The sequence below is a fragment of the Lagopus muta genome, chromosome Z (assembly GCF_023343835.1).
Source record: "Lagopus muta isolate bLagMut1 chromosome Z, bLagMut1 primary, whole genome shotgun sequence".
Classification (NCBI taxonomy): Eukaryota; Metazoa; Chordata; class Aves; order Galliformes; family Phasianidae; genus Lagopus; species Lagopus muta.
Window position 1 is genome coordinate 46,341,628 of NC_064472.1, and position 23,131 is coordinate 46,364,758.

General features: G+C 35.2%; 1 protein-coding gene across 11 annotated transcripts in view; it reads left to right on the top strand.

Moving 5' to 3' along the window:
- PPIP5K2 (diphosphoinositol pentakisphosphate kinase 2) overlaps positions 1-23,131 on the top strand; it is a 49,759-nt gene that overhangs the window by 20,111 nt on the left and 6,517 nt on the right. For 4 of the 11 annotated variants that reach the window (XM_048932275.1, XM_048932274.1, XM_048932273.1 and 1 more), the window contains exons 10-28: positions 75-176; positions 682-768; positions 1,602-1,681; positions 1,771-1,876; positions 2,870-2,955; positions 3,603-3,728; positions 3,837-3,958; positions 6,785-6,967; positions 8,569-8,710; positions 9,785-10,008; positions 12,192-12,319; positions 12,506-12,620; positions 13,922-14,029; positions 14,115-14,231; positions 14,926-15,099; positions 17,452-17,625; positions 18,878-18,947; positions 20,958-21,077; positions 21,965-22,027. In XM_048932275.1, coding sequence (XP_048788232.1) covers positions 75-176; positions 682-768; positions 1,602-1,681; positions 1,771-1,876; positions 2,870-2,955; positions 3,603-3,728; positions 3,837-3,958; positions 6,785-6,967; positions 8,569-8,710; positions 9,785-10,008; positions 12,192-12,319; positions 12,506-12,620; positions 13,922-14,029; positions 14,115-14,231; positions 14,926-15,099; positions 17,452-17,625; positions 18,878-18,947; positions 20,958-21,077; positions 21,965-22,027 — 2,327 coding nt within the window. Of the gene's footprint in view, positions 1-74; positions 177-681; positions 769-1,601; positions 1,682-1,770; positions 1,877-2,869; positions 2,956-3,602; positions 3,729-3,836; positions 3,959-6,784; positions 6,968-8,568; positions 8,711-9,784; positions 10,009-12,191; positions 12,320-12,505; positions 12,621-13,921; positions 14,030-14,114; positions 14,232-14,925; positions 15,100-17,451; positions 17,626-18,877; positions 18,948-20,694; positions 20,867-20,957; positions 21,078-21,964; positions 22,028-23,131 lie in introns of all 11 variants that reach the window. The other 7 variants (XR_007374042.1, XR_007374043.1, XM_048932277.1 and 4 more) reach the window with 7 other exon arrangements.

Here is a 23,131-nt window from a genome sequence, read left to right on the forward strand (position 1 = left end):
TGTTTGTTATGGAGTGCATGTGTGTTTTGTAAGATCTTCTCTAAACTTTTTTTTTCTTTTTAATTTTTCTGTAGAAATATCATAATGAGAGAACTTGCTCCCCAGTTTCAGATACCATGGTCAATTCCATTGGAAGCTGAAGACATCCCTATCGTGCCAACCACCTCTGGGACAATGTAAGAGAATAGTAGCAACACCTGAATTGTGGAAAATGCTAACATAACTCTTGTGTGCATTGTTTTTTCTCTTCACAAGGTGTACCCATTTTGATGAAAACAAGGAAGGAATCACAATTGCTATGCCAGCAATCAGAATTTCTGATCCTTAGTCAAGCTGAGTATAGAACAGCAGATTTTCAAGTGTAGCATCCTTCTGTGCATAGCTTCCTTCACTGCTAATCATTTTTCCAGCACCAGCTTAATATGCACTTCTAATAAACATGCTCTCTCATTTAATGAACTTCAAAATCATTTTAAAATATTACACAAGTAGTTACTCAAGTCTTAAAATCAATATGTGTATTTTATACTTCACATCACTTTCAGTTAACCTTATATTCTTGCATATCCTTCTTTCACTTTTGTAGTTATGTCAGATAGTGACAACTTTGTCAATAGTTCTGATTCTTAGTGGTTTTAATAATAAATAAAATTTCATTTATAAAATTGTGAAACTTTTCAGGATGGAGCTTAGATGTGTTATAGCTGTAATACGTCATGGAGACCGAACACCAAAACAAAAAATGAAAATGGAAGTAAAACATCAAAAGTAAGTTGAACTTCGATAAAAGCGCGTTTCTTGGGGATATGCAAGCAATGAATTAAGCAGAAAGTTCATCGTATAAGATATTCTTTGTTCTGTTTTTTCTGTAGCTGTTGTCTTTCCACCTAATAAACAAGCATGAACCTCTTTCTAAGAGGACTGTCAGATTAGGTTTTCAGACTTCCTTCATTGCATTGCTTTGTAAACAGTCTTGTTTGATTTTAATGTTAATGAAAATATATTTGTTTCCATACATTTATTTGTGAGTAATCAATAGAGAATATTTCTGGTTCACCGTTTGACTTTGACTTCTGACTTTGTTTTTATTGTTTGTTTTTTGTGTGACTTGCTTTCTTACTGCAGTGCTTTTTTCTCTCTTAATTTTGTCAGTTTGATTACTGTGTATTTCTGGTAGATACCAGATACAAAGTCTGGAATTAGATGCAATGTCTTTATCTCGTATATTCACATACATCTGCTTTAAATATACATATGAGTGTGTGTGTGTGTGTTTATCTTAATTCTGTTGAGGATTGTTCTTGAATGTTAAGGTGAATCACTGCTGTATATTCTTTCCTTTTTGTATTTAACACTTAGCAACTCAGTAAGAGAATGTTTTTTTGTACAACAAAAATTTCTCTTTCTCAAATTTCTCTGAAGTATTGAGGACTTTCTTGAGAAATAAGACTTGAATAAAAGATCACTTGAGCTGTTCAAATTTGAATATGCCTTTCAAATAATGCAAAGCTACTAATCTCAGGCCATTTAAGGTTTAAAAGCTATGTGTTTGACAAATATTTTAGGTTACTAAATGCTTATGTATATTCTTTCTCCTAAAGATTTTTTGATCTCTTTGAAAAATGTGATGGATATAAATCTGGAAAACTAAAACTGAAAAAACCAAAACAGCTGCAGGCAAGTTTGTCTCTATTTTCTTGCTCTAGTGTTTTATGACAATTAGAAAATAATCTGTCTTAAATTAGTCCTTTGTTTGCTTTCTTTAGGAAGTGCTTGATATAGCAAGGCAACTCCTTGTGGAACTTGGGCAGAACAATGATTCTGAAATTGAGGAAAGTAAAGCAAAACTTGAACAGTTAAAGACTGTGTTAGAAATGTAAGTGTCTATTTGCAGTCTTCATAGCAACAAAGACATATCTGTTATTTTGACCGGTTTGACCAGTTACAACTCAGCGGCAATGATTATCAACTATGTAATGTTCATTAGTAATTGAAACAGATGGGTCTTCAAAGAACAAGAAAGGATGTCCTGTTTGACTTTTTGAAGGAGACTGAGCCCTCTCTGTGTTTTCTCATTATCTTTTTAATGGAACTTACTGTTTAATCCATCACACATCTCAGTGTGCTTTCTACTTGAAAGAGGTTATGTTTTTTGTTTTGGTTTGTTTTTTTGCATGCTTGAGTACTTGAGTGTAGGGTTTGCCTCTTAGCTGTGTGTGGCGTAAGGAAGTTTCTTGGAGCCTGTAGGCTCTAAGACTTTCATTGTCTTCAACAAAGTGTACAAACTGAGGATTCCAAAAAATAAAGCTTTGCATATGAAGCCTGAAGTATTTAATAGAAGGAAATAAAGGCTTCAAGGTTTGTTAATATTCTGGGGTCTCAAGACACGGTGGAAGATAACTTTAATTTTTAGAAATTGGGACAAATAGAATTAATTATTCTTGTAATTTATGAAGATTACTTAAAATACTGAGTTTTACTTGAGAACTTTTCTGGCTGGTGAGTGGCCATACACACTGCCAGATCAGATTCTGTGTACTGATGGCTAACATAGTTGTAAATTGCTCATGCAGTCTGCAAATGCATAGGCAGTTTTATTTTCACTTCTCTGCTTGGTATGCTGAAAATAAGTAGTGTATGATAACATTTGGAAATGTTTCATCATGTAAGGTTTATTAGGTATGTAGTTTCATGTGCTTCATGAATAAGGCTTAATTTAAGATTGCACTGCGAAATGGTGGTCAGATGCTCAAATGAATGGCCAATGTAGTTTTATTACTGTTTCAAGAGCACAGCAGCTTTGAGTTTGTACAGGAGAATATATTTTTTTTCTCTTTTCCTTTCTCATTTCACCCTGTTTCTTCTTCAGGTATGGGCATTTTTCAGGCATAAACCGCAAAGTTCAATTAACGTATCTTCCTCATGGCTGCCCAAAGACTTCCAGTGAAGAGGAAGGTGTAGTATTACTTTAGTGTATATTCACTTAAGAGCATATGCATTTACATATACTAGTGGTATAATGTCTTGATATTAAGAAGAAGCAGTATGTTGATTTGAATGAATGTTTGTGCTGATGGCAAATACTCAGCAGTCTCTAACCCTACTGAATCATACACCTAAAATTATGTAGTAAATTTACATTACAACACTGTTTTTTTGTAACGGAAAACAGGGAAGGAGCTTCAGTTATTCACCACAGATGGTGTACTGGGAGAAAGATGAGAAAATCCTACTTATTATTTACTGCTGTCTTTAAAATTTTTTGAGCTCTTCCTGATCGTTGTTCCACAGTCATTAACTGAAATAAGCAAGCTGGGGTATTTAAAATCTTTTCTAATTTTTTGACTCAGTATTTGTTTTAGGTTTCTTACTCAGTATTTTTCACTTATTTTTTCTATGTAATGCGATTATTTCAGGTTTCTCTGTTAAGTGCCATTTTAGTTCAGTGGTTCAGTATCTTCTTAGTGTTAGAAAGCTAGTAAGGATTCCTGTTGTTAAAGAGGCTCTTTAATAGCCTTCATAGTTCCAGTATTTTTGTTTATGTGCAAAAAAAAATTTACAATATACTTCTCTACTAAACTCCTCTCTCTGTGTTTAATTAGATAACAGAAGAAATGAACCATCCCTCCTACTGGTTCTAAAATGGGGAGGAGAACTGACCCCTGCAGGCAGGGTTCAAGCAGAGGAGCTTGGAAGGGCATTCAGGTGTATGTATCCAGGTGGACAAGGTAAAAAAATAAAAACAAAAAAAATAAAAAATGTGCTGAATGGCATAAATCCCTTTTGAAGATAATAAAGTGCAAAATGAGAATCTGAGCAAAATGTCTGTTTGTTAGGAGATTATGCTGGATTTCCTGGCTGTGGTTTACTTAGATTACATAGCACTTACCGACACGATCTCAAAATCTATGCTTCTGATGAGGGAAGAGTTCAGATGACTGCAGCAGCTTTTGCAAAGGTACTGTGTCAATCATAAAAGGTACTGTGTCAGTTATAAAATTCTGAAATTTTCTAGCTTATTACTTCTAAAAATGTATGGAGATTTATTGTTTATTATAAACACAGAGGCTGTGTGTTTGGGGTTTTTTTGTTTTTTTAAAAAAGTATTCTGAAAGATTATTTAGTAATATGCAGGAAAGTTTCCAGTTAATGTGCCATGCTTTGAAGTTCTTTGAGCCATTGCAGTCGGGTTTTCATTGCACAGTCATAGTAGTATGCCATAGTTCTTTTGCAGTAAACAAAAAACAAAACAGAGAAACATTTTTTGTTTGCATCTTTCTTATTTCTTTAGGGCTTGCTTTCTGAAATGTTCAGGAAATTTTGTCAGATTTCTTTGACAAATTGTATGTGTGATGGGTAAGAACTAAGACATATAACTGAGTTAATACATTAATTTTCCCTGAGCAAAAATTTTCAATTGATTCAGTGCACTGAAACCAGAAGATCTGGGGTCCTGAAAACAGTTTTTTCATAGAATCCATCTTTCTCTTATTGACTAATAACCCTACAGAGAAAGCTTTTGAAGCTATCAGAAATATGGAATTAATAAACTACTTTGAAAATATTTAAATGAGAAATTGTAGAAACTAAAGATTAATTTGATTTGGGTTTTGTTATTGTTGTTTTTGTATGTGTGTGTTTGTTTCTACCAGTTGAAATAATTTATGTAAAAGGATACTTTTTAATTTTTAAGCTCAGAATTTCCTACCTCTCCAGAGTTTGTAAAAGTGTTCTTTTACCCCTCTTCATACTAGGCAAATTCCTCTTTTGCTCCTCTTCCCAAGTAGCCTTTTCCATGTATAATACTTCCATTATTAATAATTTTGCTTCCTTCTTGCAGTGATACAAATCTCGAATCATTCGAGAGAACTCAGAGAAAGTGCTACTGTGAATGATTTTCATAAATACAGAGTGATAAGAGTGAGTTAGGTGAGAGGGAGCCTCTGTAGGTCATGTAGTTCAGCTTCAGACAGCACAAGGCTAGCCTGAATGAGGTAGCCTTCAACTGTATCCAGTCAAGTTCTGAGCATCTACAGGAATGAAGATTCCACAGCCTCTCAAGTTTTTAATTCCATCCTTCATTCTCAGGTAGTTTCTCTATTTCTTCTAGGTAGCCTGTCCCTGCCTGTATTCCTTTTTAATCCATGCTGACTTTCTACATGACTTTCCATATCTCAGGTTGGACTGCTTTTGTATTTTGAGGATTTTAAGGGACAGCTTTTCTGTGCACCTTTGCCCTTTGGGACACTCTTCCCCAGGATTTGCATGAAAAGCTTAAATATCATCATTTGCAGAGGCTCTGATACAATTATTTGTCTTCTCTAAGAATTTGTCACAATATCATGGTTTCTATTGCCAAGGCTGCCACTGACCTTCACTTTCCTGACTTTCTGAGAAACAGCTCCAGGAAAATGTCTCAGCTAGATAGATAATCAGTATCCTTTGCCATGGAATTGTCCTGGATGTTCTTCAGAAATCTGGGATTCTTGTCACATGCAATATTGCTCATGCATTAGGTATCCGGAATTAAGTATTAAAAAAGGTATGAAATCAGGAGACATTCTTAGCTTTAGTTGGGTGGTCTGTAGCAGAGGCCTGCCTTGATGTTACTGTTTATCTGTTCTTTCTGAACTGACTTGTAACTGGTTTGAAAGCAAAAATCTCGGTGGTCAAGTCACTTCTTTATACAGAATCCAGCTTTCCTCCATGCCTTCCTGTAATTGTAGCAAAGCTCCCCTCATGTGAACTATTCCGCCTGTCTCTGTGATCTTCGTAAAATTAAACCTTTGCAGTGTTCAGAATTTCTGTTCCCCTTTTTGTTTCCATGCTGTATGTGCTGGTGCACAGGTATTTCATGTGGACAGCTATCTGTCCTGCTTTCTCCTCAATCAGCGGACTTGAGGGGAACACCAGTCCATTTCTGTACTTACCTCAGTACTCTTCTGTTGCCAGAAGAGTCACAAAAGTTTCTTTATTTTGGAAGTCTCCATCCACCTTTTGTTCAACTATAGAATTTCGTTGTCCTTCTATGCCACACAGGGTTTGGGCTCTGCAGAATCTCTGCAAAGGCTTTGTGTGTGTCCTCTCTGTCTTCCCAGATCATACTCAGTCTCTTTCTATAGCTCCTTCATCTGGTTCTTTGGACCAGGGCATGTTGCCCACAAGTTGGGTTGCTGTTGCACTGTGCACTCCCCTTTTAACTGAGACCTGGACAGCCATGGCCTCCCAGAAGCACTCTTGGATCTCACACTGGGGATCACACTCTAAGGGCACATCACCATCACAGTTGCACCAATTGAAGCAATCCTACACACCAAGGCAGTGCTTTCATAGAATCTTGAATGGAATCGCAGAACGTCTTGAGTTGAAAGGGATCTTAAAGCTCATCAGGCTCCAACCTTTCTGCCAAAGCAGGGTTGCCAACTGCTAGATCAAGCAGTAGATCAGATTGCCCAGGGCCCCATCCAACCTGGGCTTAAACACCTTCAGGGACAAGGCATCCACAGCTTCTCTGGGCAACCTGTTCCAGCATTTCACCACACTCTCAATAAAGAACTTCCCCTGACATCTAATCTAAATCTCCCTTCTTTAGTTTAAAATCATTCCCCCTTGTCCTAACAAACCATTCACCCTTGTCCTAATGGCTAAGTCCCTGTATATCTAAGCTATAGGCAACTAATATAATTTTGAGTTTAAATTAGTATTTTGAGTGTTTTTTATTTTTTATTTTTAAGGTACTGTTATTATCGCATGTTTGTTTGATTAATTACATTATCTGCTTCAGGGACTACTGGCCTTAGAGGGCGAGCTGACTCCTATTCTTGTCCAGATGGTAAAAAGTGCTAATATGAATGGTCTATTGGACAGTGACAGTGATTCTTTAAGCAGCTGTCAGCATCGTGTTAAAGCAAGGCTCCATGAAATTCTCCAGAGAGACAGAGAATTTACTGCTGATGACTACGATAAGGTTAGAACATAAGTAGTTTTCAGTTAAATGAAATAAATAGACAAGTAAATACATTAAAATAATGAACAGTTGTTTTATGTATGTCCTTTGAAAAACCATGTATGTGTTTGCAAATAGTTTGGTGTAAGAAGGAAGCTGTAGCTATTGTGGTATTAGGTATTCTGAGCTATTGAAATTTGACTAATCAGAATGGTTATGGTTACAAACTTCAAAGTAGGAATATAATCGGTGGTAGGGACCATATTAGTAAATCTTTTTCACTGGCTTTTTTTGAATTATTCAAGATATAAAACTGTGTTTTTAGACTTTTTTTTTAGTCTTCACTTTGACCTTTTTAATAAGTTTGTGGTACTGTATCCTACAAGGTGCTGCTATCCTACAAGGCTTTTTTTCTGACTATAAAAGCAAAAAAAAGGTAGAAAATCAGTAGAATAATTCCTTACCAGTGAAAGGAAATGTCTCATTATCATAATAACCTAATGCATAATGAAGTAGTTAATGTTGACATGGTATGATCTGCATGATTATTTCTGGTTTAAATGAAGGTACCTCAAATGTGGTCTCTGTGAGTTTTAGCTGATATTTTCTAAAATGTGTTGAGAGCAAATTATTGAAAAATAATTGTACTAGCTGTATGTATGCTCTTCGTGGACTTATTTAAGTGTGTAGATTAAAAGAATCAGTCAAATCATTGCCAGCAGTGGATTTTGCAGTACATGGAAAAAGTGAGAGGGTACAGGGTTTCAAATATTTGTTTTATTTCCCATTTTTTGCTATGTATAGATATAGTGGGACGTAAAAGAAGACTGAAACTATAGTGTGTTCTCCTTTAAGATAGTGACTAATGCTTGAGATTATAACGCGATAATATCTTTTCTGTATTTTTCTTATTTTCTTTCTTTTTAACTTACCTGCAATCAGGTAAGTTAACAATTTACTTTTGCTATTTTGTTATATTTTGCTCTCTCCATGCCGGGGTATTTTTCCTATGGATATAATAGGGAGGTAGGAACTGCTGTGAAGATTTTGAGATACCTTTGTGCTTAAAAGTGTTTAATTTTTTCTGTTTGTGGGGGTATGTCCTATCCAAACAGAAAACTAAGCCAGGAGGAATCAGCTTTTTTTCCAGGTCTTTTATTCTTCCTTCTACTCAGGCTAATAAAGGTACTGCATAGAACAATGTGGCTTTTATTGAGATACATAGGTTAACTGCACTTTCTTATAAATCTTATTAGTTGAACAAATTTACAGAAAGTTGATAAGTATATACAGAATCAGAAGAATCCTTAGAATTTTCCTATAATTTTGTACATCTTAGAACAAAGTGGAGTTTTAGGAACTCTTGAAGCTGCTCTTGTTTACTGTATGAGAGTACTCATAATTTCTTGACATCTTTGAATCTCTAGTAAAACTTAGAACTTTTCAATATATTTTTGATTCTTAGTTTCTCTAAGGGAGTAGGTGATTGAAAAATGGTTTCAAAAATCAACAACCTGCATCAGTGTCTTTCACCTGATACCTAGAATCTTTAGTACTTTCCATCTTATTTCCAGAGTTTGTTTTTTTTAATCTAATCAGTGTGTGTTTATCTCAAATTGCAGCTTACACCATCTGGAAGCATCTCATTGATAAAATCAATGCAGGTTATTAAAAATCCTGTTAAGACATGTGACAAAGTCTACTCCTTGATCCAGAGCTTGACTTCTCAGATTAGGCAAAAAATGGAAGAACCAAAGTCTGCAGGTATTTGAACAGTTTTTTGTAGCTGTATGTAGTTTCTCTTGTTTGCATTTGAGAGAAAACTGCAATATAACCCTTCTGCAGTACAGTGGCTTTTAGCAGAACTTTTCAGCTATGGCATATGGATTTTTACAATCTGTTTCAATATGCATAATTTTACAGTAAAAAGCAGGAGGAACACTTGGTCATATTGCAGGTAAGAACTCTTTGTGGTATTCAGAAGTTCAGGCTAGTTGTCACATTTTTACAGAAATTCTTTACATAGAAATTTGTAACTCAGCAGTCCACAGAAGAAATAGGCAAAGCAGATGGTAAGAAAGCTAAGTTTTACAGGTATGCTTTAACGTTTAAATATCTTTGCTTAAGATTTGTTACTCTCTGCAGATAATGCACAGAATTACTGCATAGAATTATGCTCAGTTTTAATGGTATTGAACCAGTGAAAAAGGAAAACTGAAGCTGGGAGCAGCCACATTGCATTTTCTGCTTTAAGCTAAATATTTGAATATTTGTTATCTGGTATTCTTTGCAGTGCATTGCATACAAACAAGTACTCTTCTGAGGTTGAACCCTGAAATTATATCACCTGTAGACAGTATCATTCGTTTTTGTCTGTTTGATCCAGTCTTCTGTCCTGCAAATGAGGATAGTCCATTCTTTCTGCCAGACTTTTATTGTTGAAGAGAGCAATAAATTGGATTTGCGTTCTGCTCTGTAAAAGAGATGTTGTCTTCTTCCTCTTCCTCTCTCTTGGAATTTTCTAATAGTGTGGTTTTTAGTCTTTTTTTTTATAATTATTATTTTAATTATCATATGTTCTGTAGGACACTTTATTCTTTGTGTTGTAGCTTTTATTAAAGGGCAAGTGGTGCAGTACTACAGGGAACCATCTGCTGTCTTGATGTAACTAGATGATTTCAACAGTAAAATTAACCATATGCACATCTGTTCTCTCAGAAATAGTATAGTTATTTACTTTTAGTCCTTTAAATATGCAATTGTTTTCAACTATTATTATCATGTAATTAACCTTTTTTCTGTTATTTGGATACTCCTGATTACTTACTGTTTATCCAGATATTCAGCTGTACCACAGTGAAACACTAGAACTGATGCTGCGCAGGTGGGCCAAGCTGGAAAAAGACTTTAAAACAAAGAATGGAAGATATGATATTAGCAAAATTCCTGATATTTACGACTGTATAAAATACGATGTGCAGCACAATGGCTCCTTAAAATTAGAAAACACAATGGAATTATACAGACTTTCAAAAGCTTTAGCTGACATTGTGATCCCTCAGGTAAACATTTTCAGTTATGAAATAGAATACTTTATCATCTTTTAACAGACTGTAAGATGTAAGACTTTTCTATTAAAAGCCCCTATAACTTCACCTCTTATTTTCTGATCACAATAAGATTATTTTGTGTAAGAAAAATTTTGATTCATAATTCACTGAAATGTGGTAAGAGTGATTTCTTCTGGCAACTTAAGCTGTGAACATGTCTGCCTCCTCTTCTACAGTGTATTAAAGTGATGTGGTTCATCTCAAACATTCTTCATGGATGTAAGCAGAGCCCATGTGGACAACTACGTACTCTTAAATCACATTTAATTTAATTCTTGCTCTTTTCACAACTTTATTTTCTGCACAATTTTTATTTTCTGGGCTTTCTGCAACTGACATTGAATCCTATTCTATCTAATTTTAATTTACTTAAACAAGTTACATTTAGAAAGACCTTTCTGCTACTTCAAAATACTATCACTCCCTGATAAAAATGTACACTTTAAATTTCACAGAATTTAAGGACTAGTTAAACTTCTCAGTACTGCAGTCTGTTAAATTCAGATTAGTGCTAAATGCTGTAGACTACAGGAAATGAAATTGTATTGTAGTGTAGGACAGAACATGCAAAAGCTGTCCAGAAGTGTCCTTGAAATTATATAGTGCTGTAACAGGGAGGTATTACTCATTTTCTGCAGCAAGTGAGGGAGCTTCTTTTCATGCCCATTTCTCAAACTGCCTGGCAGCAGGGAGGATGAAAAGAGCAGTAATTCTAAGTGTACTGTGTGTATTATGTGGATCTGCTAAGCTTGATTTTGAATAGAGTATGAGGGAAGAGTAACTAAAAATAAAAGGAAGGAAGAAAATAAAAGAAAGCTTGTAAACATGCATAATTTGTGTGGAAAAGCGTTTACACTGCTTTCTGGTGAAACCAAAAGATCCATGAAAATGATGCAAGCACTTTCATACCATTTGTGGCACAGACTGAGAAGCTTCTCAAATATACTGTTTTTTACCATTGTAAAAACCGTAACAGATAATGTATGTTCCAGTTGTGTTTAACTGCCATTTTAGTGCTATTTGAGGTGAATAGGAGATCCTCTGTGGGGTATGTTAACTCAGACTAAAGTAGACATCAAATAAGTAATGTGCCTGTCTTCACTGACTGGGAAAAAAATAGCTAATTGAAATGAAACCCACCATACCTGTCTAAAGCTGTATGGGAGAAAGAATAATCTTTTTTTGATCATACCAGGCAGGAAATCCACTTTTGTGGATGAAGAAGTGTTTCTCTGTTTTATCTCAAATAGGAGAAAAGAAAACCTCTTCTAACTTAAAAGTGGGTCAGATGTAATAAAGATATTAAACAGAATTGTTTAACTGTTTGCAGTCAGAACAATAGTAGGTAGCTAACTGAATAACTGCATACTGGTTAGAGGCTGACCTGCTAGCAAGGAGATCTGCAGAGAAGCATCTGGAGGTGCTGCTGGACAACTGGCTGGTGCCCTTGTGGCCAAGAAGGCTAATGGTATTCTGAGGTGCATTAAAAAGAGTGTGGCTGACAGCTTGAGGGAGGTGATCCTCACCCTCTGATCTGCCTTAGTGAAGCCATATCTGAAGTACTGCATCTAGTTCTGGTCTCTTCAGTCCAAGAAAGAAGGGAACTTCTTTAAAAAAAAAAAAAAAAAAAGTGTCCAGAGGAGGGCCACAAAGATGATTAAGGGTCTGGAGCATCTCTCTTCTGAGAAGAGGCTGATAGGGCTGTTCAACTTGGAGAAGTCTCAGAGGGAATCTCTTTGCTGTTTATAAATATTTAAAGTGCAGATGTTGAGTGGATGGAGCTAGGCTCTTCTCAGTGGTGCCCAACAACAGGGCAAGGTGCAATGGACAAAATGTGGACACAGACTGATATTCCATCTGAAAATGAAGAAAAACCTCTTTATTGTGAGGGTGACAGAGCACTGGAACAGGCTGCCCATAGAGGTTGTGGAGTCTTCCTCTGGAGATAATCAAAACTCAGTGGCACTTTACTGTGCAAGGAAACCTGCTTTTAGCAGGAGGTTAGACTAGATGATCTCCAGAGATCCCATCCAACCCCATAATTCAGTGATTCTGTGATTTTATTATACAAGCCTTGTCTTAGAATGTATGTTAATCTTGAACAGGATTTTAAGACTTTTTTTTCCCTAATATAGGAATATGGTATTTCTAAGGCTGAGAAACTAGAGATTGCCAAAGGTTATTGCACTCCTCTAGTTAGAAAAATCCGTTCTGACCTCCAGAGAACTCAAGATGATGATACTGTAAATAAGCTTCACCCTCTGTAAGTCTTCTAATATTTTGTATGATTATGTTAATCCTTATAAGACTTACTCCGTACCTTCTGTACTTGAAATATCTTACTGCTTCAGAGTAATTTAAAATATATGATTCATTAATTCGTTGATGGCTAATTCTGAGACAGCCACATGTCATTATGGTCTAATAAGATTTTTTTTTTTCTTTTAAGTTACTCCAGGGGTGTTATGTCCCCTGAACGCCATGTTCGTACACGACTGTATTTCACCAGCGAAAGTCATGTTCATTCCCTGCTATCCACCCTTCGTTATGGTGCCTTATGTGATGTAAGTTGAACACTTTTTCTGTGAAAACTGTGATATTTTTCTGTGCTATTTTAAGAAAAAAACAAAATAACTTTTACTAAAACTGTATTATGTGAAAGCTTAATTTTTCCAAGTGTCTTTGAAGATTATTACACTTTTTGAAACACTGGATTTCTTTGAAATATGGCCCTGCATATATGCTGACTCCTAATGTGATAATTTGTTGGAAAAGAGCATGCTCTTTTAAATTAGTGCTGGGTTGCACTGGCGTATTCAGTTATACAGCTGATACTGTGGTCTCAAAAGGGTTTGCAGAGGACAGATAACTCATTTCTTTGTCTTCTGTTGTCACCTTTCCAACTCTTTTTTCCTTCAAATTGCAGTTCAGATGTCTCTGAATTCATTTTTTGGATTGGCTTGTTTTTGTGATTGTCATATATTCAAGACCTTTCTGCCTGCCACTGTTGCATAGTATTTTAAAGGATATGCTTTATTTTCCATCTGATTGGTTTGGAAACCAAAGTCTTTTAAAATAAATAAATAAATAAAATTTAAAAAGACCAACTTTCAGGTTCACCAGTTGTCCAGATAAGCTCATGGAGAGGACAAATGTAGCACCACAGGGCCTATACAACTGATTCTAAGTTTGATGTAAATTTAAATCTATTTTTTGTAGTGGCTGTATTGGCATACTTTCTTCTGGTAACAATTAGTAAACTCATTGGTTAAACTCATAAACCCCTGTGGCATGCCGTAGGGGATACACATGTACTTTTAAGCTTATAAACTTTTTAGTTTCCTTTAAAATAAATTACTAAGTGTAGCAGTTCTTCATTATTCATGGACATGTTTTTAGAACATGAAAAAGGTGAATATTCATATTAAATAATTCAGAATGAGATGATTATTTTTCTTTTGTATTTTGGAAGCCTTCTCTATCTGCTTAACTGCCAGAGAGATATACCTAGAAGTATTTCCTACAATATGCCCACACTATTTGAAGGGGATTTTATTGCAAAATCAAAAATTCCAACCAGAAAAATGTCAATGGTACTTCTGTTTACAAAGCATTCAACATTATTAACAAAATAGCCAGAAAGATACTCCGAGATAAATCTACTTTTTATTCATTTTATGCATATTTTTACTTCACTTTTTTCTAGATGTATCTCTAGTTTTTCATCAGCTGTAGTAAAGCTTCATACTTCTGCTGTTAATATAAAAACCATCTAAAGGGGTGAAAATGGAAATCATCAGTCTTTCTAAAGAAAATTGCTGGCTTTTATTTGTCAAGATTCTAACATTTTTTTTCTGTTCATAAGGAGACAAAAGATGAACAGTGGAAACGAGCTATGGATTACTTAAACGTTGTCAATGAACTCAATTACATGACACAGATTGTTATCATGCTCTATGAGGATCCAAATAAGGTATTTGAAATGTATGAATGCCTTCAGAAATGAGTAGTGCTAAGCCTACATATTAAAGTGTAAACCTATTTATCATTTTCTCCAGGAACTTTCTTCGGAAGAACGTTTTCATGTAGAGCTGCACTTTAGTCCAGGAGCCAAAGGCTGTGAGGAAGATAAAAATTTACCATCTGGATATGGATACAGACCTGCCTCCCGAGAGGTAATAATTAGGCCTTTATTTCAAGCAAAAGTTAGTTTTTTTGAATGCAGAAAACAAATAGTGGAAATTTTTAGGTTAAAAATACAAGTGTGATTTTCTTTTTGGTCCACTTTGAATGGACACAGATAATTTAAGCCTTCTGCGGCTTTGCCAGTCTGAACTAGGAATACAAAGTACTCTTTATAAGAAAGGTGGTAGCAATGCTAGTGTCAGATCAATGATATTCTGGCAACTGAAAGAAACATTCAAGTAAATAAGGTAGTTTAGCATGCTTATAAATACAGATTATTGGGGAGTGCTTAATATTTTCGAGGTTGTATGTATAGGTGTGTGGAGTTACCACATGATTTCTGAGAACTGAATGAAAGCAAGGCGGGAATTCAAATATTGACTTACAGGGCTAGAATTTTACCACTGTGGAAACAGAAAATTGAAGTGGGATATGTTGGCTGAATGGTTTGACTAATTAGAAACCCACTGTACAGGCAGTGGTTAGTTAGGAGCAAATACACATGGGTTATTAAAGTCTATAACAATATTTATTTTATAACTAGTTGTGCAGTAATATGTGATTTATTTGCATCTTTAAAATCAGCTTGTGTTGTGTTTTTTAGAAGGTTAATTTAGTAACCACTTCTGTCTACATGATACAAGGTGTGCAGCTAAATTGGAAAGAATTATGTATTGTTTATAGAATGAAGGCTCGAAGAAAACCTCACATAGAAATGATAGTGATGAGGAGGCACATACTTCTAAAAGGGATGAAACAGATCGGTCAGTAGTGATGTTCAAGCCAATGGTATCAGACCCAATTCATATACACAGAAAGTCACCCCTTCCGAGATCCAGGATGATTGGTTCTGTCGAAGTAAGTGTTTATGTTTTGGAGAATATCTTTCACAGAAGTTAACTTCTGTTTTTCTTAACAAAATGATAACAAGGGTAATTCTGTTTTCAGTTACACGTAATGTTAAATATGGTGTTCCTCAATAGCAGTAATTTGCCTGAAGGATTTTGTTTTTATGAATGATTATTTTTCCTTGAAAGACTTATGTCCTTTTTTCTTTTCAAGCCATATTAGAAAAAAATCCATATTTGAAGATATGTGTTTAGGTTGAAAAAGTCTTCATCTTCAAACTAACTTGTATTGTTTTTGTATTCATCCTTACAAGACATCTGGTACTGGGAATTGAGAAAACCTTCAGGGTGATCTTGCAGAGAGGGAACAGAGGGATTTGTGGGGGTTGTGGGAGGAGGGGGGGGGAAGGAGAGGAGAGAGAAAATGTCTTTGGCTGTATTTGTTTTCACATGGAGTGGAAGTGACTCCACTTGTGCAGCATTTGCATTTGAAGGTAAGAGAATAAACTGTAAGTGGTTTTTTTTGTTATTGTTGTTGTTTTTAATGGATGGGGTTTGCATTTCATGAATTCTTTAGATAACAGCTTGAACAGTCTAGTCTCCTGCCTTGAAGGCCATGACATCTAGGTGTGCTTCACGGATATGGCTTTAATGTCACAGAGGTGGGGAATGCATAGCATTGTCACTGACACCACTTGCGCGATTGAGTGGCAAAGCTTCAGTTGGTGCATAGTGGCACTTCTGCGACTTTAATGCTAGAAGCAGACTAACAGCTTCTTATTGCCTCATTTTTAGTTGCTTAAAGCCATCAGAACTTAAGATTCACACCAAAACCTTTTCCTTTCATGTTTGTGTTGGGAATGGACTGTTTGTATGCGCTGCAAGTATTACAGAAGTAAGATTTGCAAGTTATTAGTTGGTTATTAGTAGTGCAGAGAGAAAAAGGTGCATGGTTTCCTCCTGTAAGGATATCTGTATAACTTCATGTGACTTTCATAAATTAACAAAGATAATAAATGTGAATGTCTTACATTTCCTATTTCCGAGTTTTATCATAAACAAATGCTCACAACATCAGTATTTTAGATTTTTAAATGCTGTTTTCAGTGTGATCATGCAAGCTCCCCTCCTAGTTATGAGTTCATATACACAAAATTTTTTAGACTATGTACATCGAACCTTTAACCTTTTTGATTTTTGTGAATCATATAGAAGTTACTTTCAAAAGATATCAATAACATTAATTGCTAAATTTTGACTGTGTGAGTAACAGATGTCTGGATACTGGATAGAACATGTTCCAGCTTTCAGTGATTGTCTATTAGCTGGAATATTCGAAGAAGACGAGACGTATACTGTGAGGGTTGGTTTTTTGTTTGTTTTTTTTATAGGAAAGTTGAAAGTTTAATCTGGCCCACTGAAATCTGCAAAACCAGTATTTGGAATATTTATACCAAATGGTATTTTTCAAGTGTTTTAAAAAAGTGATTTTACTGAACCTTAAACTGCAACTGCCTTGAACTTTTTTTTTTTTTTTTTTTTTTTTTCCTTTTTGTCTTTAAGGCAATTCTCTTTTCCTTTATATCCATTAATTTGAAAGGACACTGTCAGGTGTTAGATGGAAGTTTAAATCTGGGACATATTCACATATTCAGCCATATTCCTAAAAATATTTCAACAGTGATTGAATAATGAAAAAAGAGTTCTAGGGTTGAAATCAGAAAGTAAGGCTCATCAGTGTTTGAAATCAAAATCTCAATTGCCAAAATTGTTGTTCACTAATGATATGTGTTATTTTAGGGCTTGTGGGACTCAGCCTGATGCTGTCTTCTCTTTAAGTCTTACAGCTGTCTAGCTTCAGATAATGTTTAGATGGTATTTGGGACTGGAAATCTGCTAGAAGTCAGGCTGTATTGCCTACCAGCCAGTTAGAAAGTCTCAAAGGCAGTTATAAAAATTAGTCTATTAGATAAGACTATACATAAACTAGAAATGAAAACATAATTAAATAGGCAAGCTCGATGTATTTAGATGAGAAAAACTATTCAACAGTACGTCAAGGTTACCAGTTACTGGTGCCCACTCTTTTTTCTCTCATGCCATTTAATAAGTAATCTACCAGAAATATGATGAAAGTGATGTATTAAAAGATGGTTGATTGAGTGGAACTGGTAACTTCCTAGTATTTTAATAAAATTCTTCCCTACTCTCTGTTTAATAGTTTTAGAAGTACTACATAAAAAGGTGCGAGCAGACTGGTTTTTTTGTTTTTGTTTTTTTTTTTTTTCTTTTCTGTTCATTTGGCTCTGTTGAATCTAACTTTGCATGCTTTGCTGTTTTTTGCCCCCTTTCTCACTTCCAGGAAGAGAGCCCCCTGAGTGTGTCTAGCCCAGAGTGTATTGGTACCTGGCTGCATTACACCAGTGGTGTGGGTACTGGGCGTCGAAGACGCAGATCAGGGGAACAAATCACTTCTTCCCCTGTCTCCCCCAAATCATTGGCTTTCACATCCAGTATTTTTGGCTCATGGCAACAGGTTTTTAAACTTTACTTCATTAAACATTATTATGCATTCCAAGCAACAACCAACTGTCTTTAAGGACATCTAATCCCTTGTTACGGATTACATTTGAAGCAAATTCTTCCACTTTTTAAAATTACTTCCCGAGAATGTTTGGGGGAAAAAGAGCAAGTGCATGTTTTTCCACTGAATGTGTTACACACTTTCCTGAAAAATTGGTTTCTTTTTAGGAATTGCAAATGTTACCCCAGTAGAAAAGACACTAGACATTAGTCTACTGCCTAATAAAACAGATTTCTGCTTTGGTTTAGTTGTCCTTTAAGACTTTAAAAATAGCATTGCTTAATTTGGTGGTAGGTAAATTGAAATTTAATTTTGTTTTTTTTTTTAATAATTGCAACCAATACCATTTAAAATAATTTATTTGGAACTTCATACTGCTGTTCAAAACTTGTTTTGCATTTATCATATTTTCAGTGGCCTGATATTAACTATTGCAGGGAACAAACTCTAGCACTAATAATTCTTGCGTTCTGTATCTGGAGGTATCTAAAACTCCCAACACAGTACATCATCCATTGTCTTGTACAATATTTTGAAGATTTTTCTAATTATGTGGGGGAGGCAGCTGGAAAAAAAAAAAGGCAATTTTTTAAAATGACGGTGAAAATCCAAGATTCTTTGTATTTCAAGATATTGTTTACCTGTATGACAGTGGATGGTGTTCTGTTAATCATACACTTTTTCTTTGAATTTTTTTGTAATTTCCCTTTTGTGGAAGATTATAAAACTATGTGCATAGGAAAAGTTTATATCAGTAAAGGCTGTGAGCATCTGAAGATTACACTGATTGAGCCCGTGCATGGATCAGTGATTGTATGGTGTCCTCAATAGCCTGTCTGTCTTTCCTTCCTTCCCCTCCTTTTTTCAATACAGGCGCAGTTTAGGAGAGTGAATTTGGTAAAATAAAATAAAATGTCTCAAACGTCTGTTCTCATATCTGTCTTGGTCTGTGTCCCTTCTCATTCTGAATGCTTGCTTTGCATCACTCCATTGCAAGGAACTCATATGTGAAATGGACTCCCTTCAGAAGGGGATATTGCATGATCTTTCATGTTTCCTTTACATATTTTTACTAACACTTATCATACAGCTTATTAACACTTGTCTGTATGAAACAGGCTGCTGTATCAAGATTAAATGGACATTTCATGCAGCTGTTCTACCTTCCCTTATTTTTCTGTTGTTTTGTATTTTTTATATTCAGGTCCTATCAGAAAGCAATAGTAACTTACGAACACCAAGAACTATTCTGGAACAAAAGCAGAGCAGTCTAGGTATGTACATACAATTGAAATTTTCTTTCATGTTAGCAGATTTTCATCTGCCTGTTGTTCTGCACAGTTTACATTCTTAAACTTCTGTGTAATAGGACCTGGTAGTGTTTCGCTATCAATAATGTGTTGAGTGTCTGCCTATTGAACTGGACAGTTTTCTGCAACAGTAGTCTCTAAGTAAATCACTACTGAAAAGAGCAAATTGTTGGCACTACTGACTGAAAGAGGTAACAGGATTATTTTTAAGATAAAGTAGATTTTTTAGATGTAATTTGACACTGAGGTTTTAGCAAGAATCTTTTGAATAGAAATGACCTACAGTGGAAACTTGAAACACATTTCTTGAGGGTGCTTTAGCAAGACGAGGAGGAAAGAAGAAACATCAAGTATTGTGAACCACTGGGGTTTTTGCACACATTCCCTCTCCTAAAATCAGTTTCTTCTTTTCAGCGTTACAATGAATCATGCTATATTTCAATCGTATCAAATTCTTTCAATTCACATGGTATTTTTCTGTTACTTCTTGGGAACTGGCATTCATATTGCTGAAATATAAAACCATGAGATCTTGCACTAATGCAAATTAATACTAAATCTTTTTTTTTTTTTTTTTTTTTCTGTGTGTCCTTTTATGGAGAAAAAAAAAATAAAGTGTACAAAGTGCATAAGCTATATATACATAACTGAAAGTAGCTTTTTAATTCTTTGCAAAGATCTGGTTTTTGGGTTTTTGTTTTGTTTTGGTTTGGTTTTTTTGCATGTTTAATTATTCTGTGATATTTTCCTTTCTACTATATTTTTCCATTAGTAAAATGCATACATCTTGTTTACAGAAGCAATTTTTTTATTGTGTGCTTGCTAAAGTTAAGTAACTTTCTTTTGCCAATATGACACAATATGTCTTGTGGAAGTTGATTTATTTCTATGCATAGGTCAAGGTATTACATTTGATGTTGAAAGCTGTTGCCACAGACCAGGCAATTTATTTTGGCTGTGATTAGTCACATGTGCTAGTAATGTTTCCTTTTTTGGGTCATCAAAAGCAATAAAAGGAAGTATTATTGGATAGATAGTTGGTCTTCAGAAGCAGCCTATCTAAAATTCAAAAGATGAGTCCTGAGTGAAAACACTTTCTTTCAACTAATAGTGAAGAACTGAGTAAAAAATAAAGCTTTGTTTTGTTTTTTTTTTGTTTTTTTTTTCCCATTTCAGTCAATGTCCTATGTAGATTCCAGATACAGTGAACTATGAGAGTTACTTTTCTCTATGTGGCTTTCAGTGATTTGTCAAAACTTCCATTCCAGTGGCAGGATTGTATGACTGTTACAGTGGACTGTAACAAGTAACAGTGGACTGTTATTTGCATGGAAATGTACAAATGTCTTCTCTGGAAAGGAAGTCAAGTTAACACTGTGAAACTCTTAGACATTTTCAGTTTCTGACGTTGTCAGAGATGGAAGATGGACTGTGAACAGAGTATTTCCAATTTGATATACTTTTTGTTTGAGTTAAAGGGAAAATATTTCCATGTCTGTGGAAATGCGTGCATATTTCATTGCAACCTGTCATCTCAAAAGCTGATTTGGATGAAAGCAATGAGAAGTATTTTCCTAGTTCATATTTGTTTCAGAACTGCAGGTTTTAAAGCACACAAGACTCACATCATCATCTTGCTTTTGTTTTTTTGTTTTGGTTATATTTACATTAATGCTAACTAGTAACTTTTCTTTACCAAATGTGAAAACAGGATAAGAAGTCACTGTGTTAAACTCAGTCCTCTCTTTGCAAATATGGCAGAGAGTGCTGTCTCATGAGTAGAAGCACAATAAATTATGGTAGTTTCAGCCTACAAGTACTTCTGACATTACAAGCATATTGTGAACCTGTCCAAGGCACTGCCAAAAGCTGCCTTTTGTGTGGTAAGAGCCATGTGCTTGCATGCTGCATGCATCCCCAATGTGAATGGACGAACACCTGGTTGTTGTATGTATTTTCTCTAACTCCCATCAGGGTCTCACTGTGCGGGCCTGTTTAGCACCTCAGTGCTCGGGGGTTCTTCAAGTGCACCTAACCTACAGGATTATGCTCGTACGCATCGTAAAAAGCTGACTTCTTCTGGCTTCGTAGATGGTATGTGCACACTCTCGCACATGCACGCACAAACCCATGTGCCACATTAAACTTCTAAAGATAAATCTTTCTCTAATGGAATCCTAGAATCCTTTGCCTTAGTATTAGTTATATGAGGTTCTGTTCTTTCGTAATTGACCATACCTTGCTTATGTGTAACAACAGCATATTTAATTTCTGTCTCGAACATTAGCTCACAAAATTGTAACACGTGTCAGATAACTTCAACAAATGCTTTTTTTTTTTTTTTTTTTTTTTTTTTTTTTTTTTAATGAAAACTAAGATTTTAGTTTTGAATTTCTCATTTTAAATGTCAGGTTTTATCATCAATTATTGATCTTGAAGTAAATTACCTGGAGCAAGAAATGAAAGAAATGACAAAGTGATAATTTAAATACTGATGGTGAAAATTTTAGGATTCCTGACTTGTTTTTCAGTGGGGTTTGGATTACAAAAGAGCAGGAGGTTTTCAGTTTTTAATAATCTGGGGTAGAGAAGAAAGTTTTTCACTAGATTTCAGAACATAAAAGTGCCAAAGGACACCTTTATAGCTCTGAGGTGAGACGGTATTCATGCTGTTTCCCCCTCTCTGTTCACTACTCAATGTTCAACTCAAACTTGATATAACGTTGTATGCCAGAATCACCAGCTCATTCTGCTTGTTTTCATACACTTCATTACACATCTTGTAGTTAGCAGCAATCCAAATTTTCTTCTTTTTAACCTCTATTTAGATTTTAGTCCTTTTCCGTGGTCCCCTCTGCATGCCACTCAGTTCTAATACCTTCTCATCTTTTTTTTTTTCTTTCCTCTTCTTTTCCTTTTTTAAAATGTCCCTCTTTTGGTAGCTGTTACAAATTTCAGGTACCTGTTTTTCTCTTTCTTAGACACCACACGCGGTTCTGCTGTTAAAAGGTTTTCTATCTCATTTGCTCGACACCCAACCAATGGTACGTTTTGCTTTTATTTTAAAAACAAAAACAAAAGGTTCCTCGCTTCATCCCTTTTATTTTTATTTCAAATATGGGGTGTACAGTATCATCCAGCCGTCTGTCATTCCTAACTTCAAGCACAATTCCAAATATATTTGTAATCATTAGATATCCTAATCCCCTTCTCTACCATTCATTAGTTAAAATATAACATCAAAATTCATTCCTCAGAAAAATTCTTGAAAAAATTGAAGTGCTGCTGTTAATCGTGATCTCTGTAATAAATTATTGTCCCTGATATCTCATGTAATCAAGACTGTATGGAGCAAGATAAAAACAGAGATAAATCTGATCTTTATTGGGCATATGCTTCTTGATGGCTGCTGCTGCTTCTTCTTCACCTTTCTTCTGCTGGGCTGTTTCCCTGATGCAGAATCAGCCGCCTGATTCTAAAATAAATCACTGAAATGACAACTCGAGTTTATGACTATCTTCTTGAAGTGATGCTAAATTAAAAATATAAAGAAGACATTTTATTTCCATTCCTGCTTAATTGCTGTATTTATCATCAGACAAAAGTTTATTTTACCTTTTCATGTGTCTCATCAGATGTGCAAATTATTATATCTTGCACTAGAAAAGTCACAGCAAGAGAACTGCCTGTTGCTTACATTGACCTTTCAAGCTTCAAGAGTAAGAGTTAGATTGTCTTCAGACTGATATATTTGCAAAAAAGGTCTCATGTAACACATAGGACAGAGGTATATCTTCCTCTTTCTCAGCAAAATATTTCCTGCCTAACTTTATACGTGATTGAATAGGACCAAAATATATCCTGTTCACGGAAACCAAACTCAGTCTTCAGTATCCACCCGATCTTAAAGTAGCTATTCCAGATTTCTTGACTGTAGTTTTAAAGTAGGTGAGGCCACTGGCTGAGCTCAGTGATGGTGACATCACTGAAACTGCAGTGGAAATCATCAGCATTTTTGTGTTAGACTCAAAATGAATTTGTTTAGAAACAAAGTTAAAGAAAGAGTATTTTTGTTTTGCTTTGCTGAGAAGCAAGGTGGTCTTTTACTATATTCACTTGGAATACATAGGAATTTTTTCACACTGCAG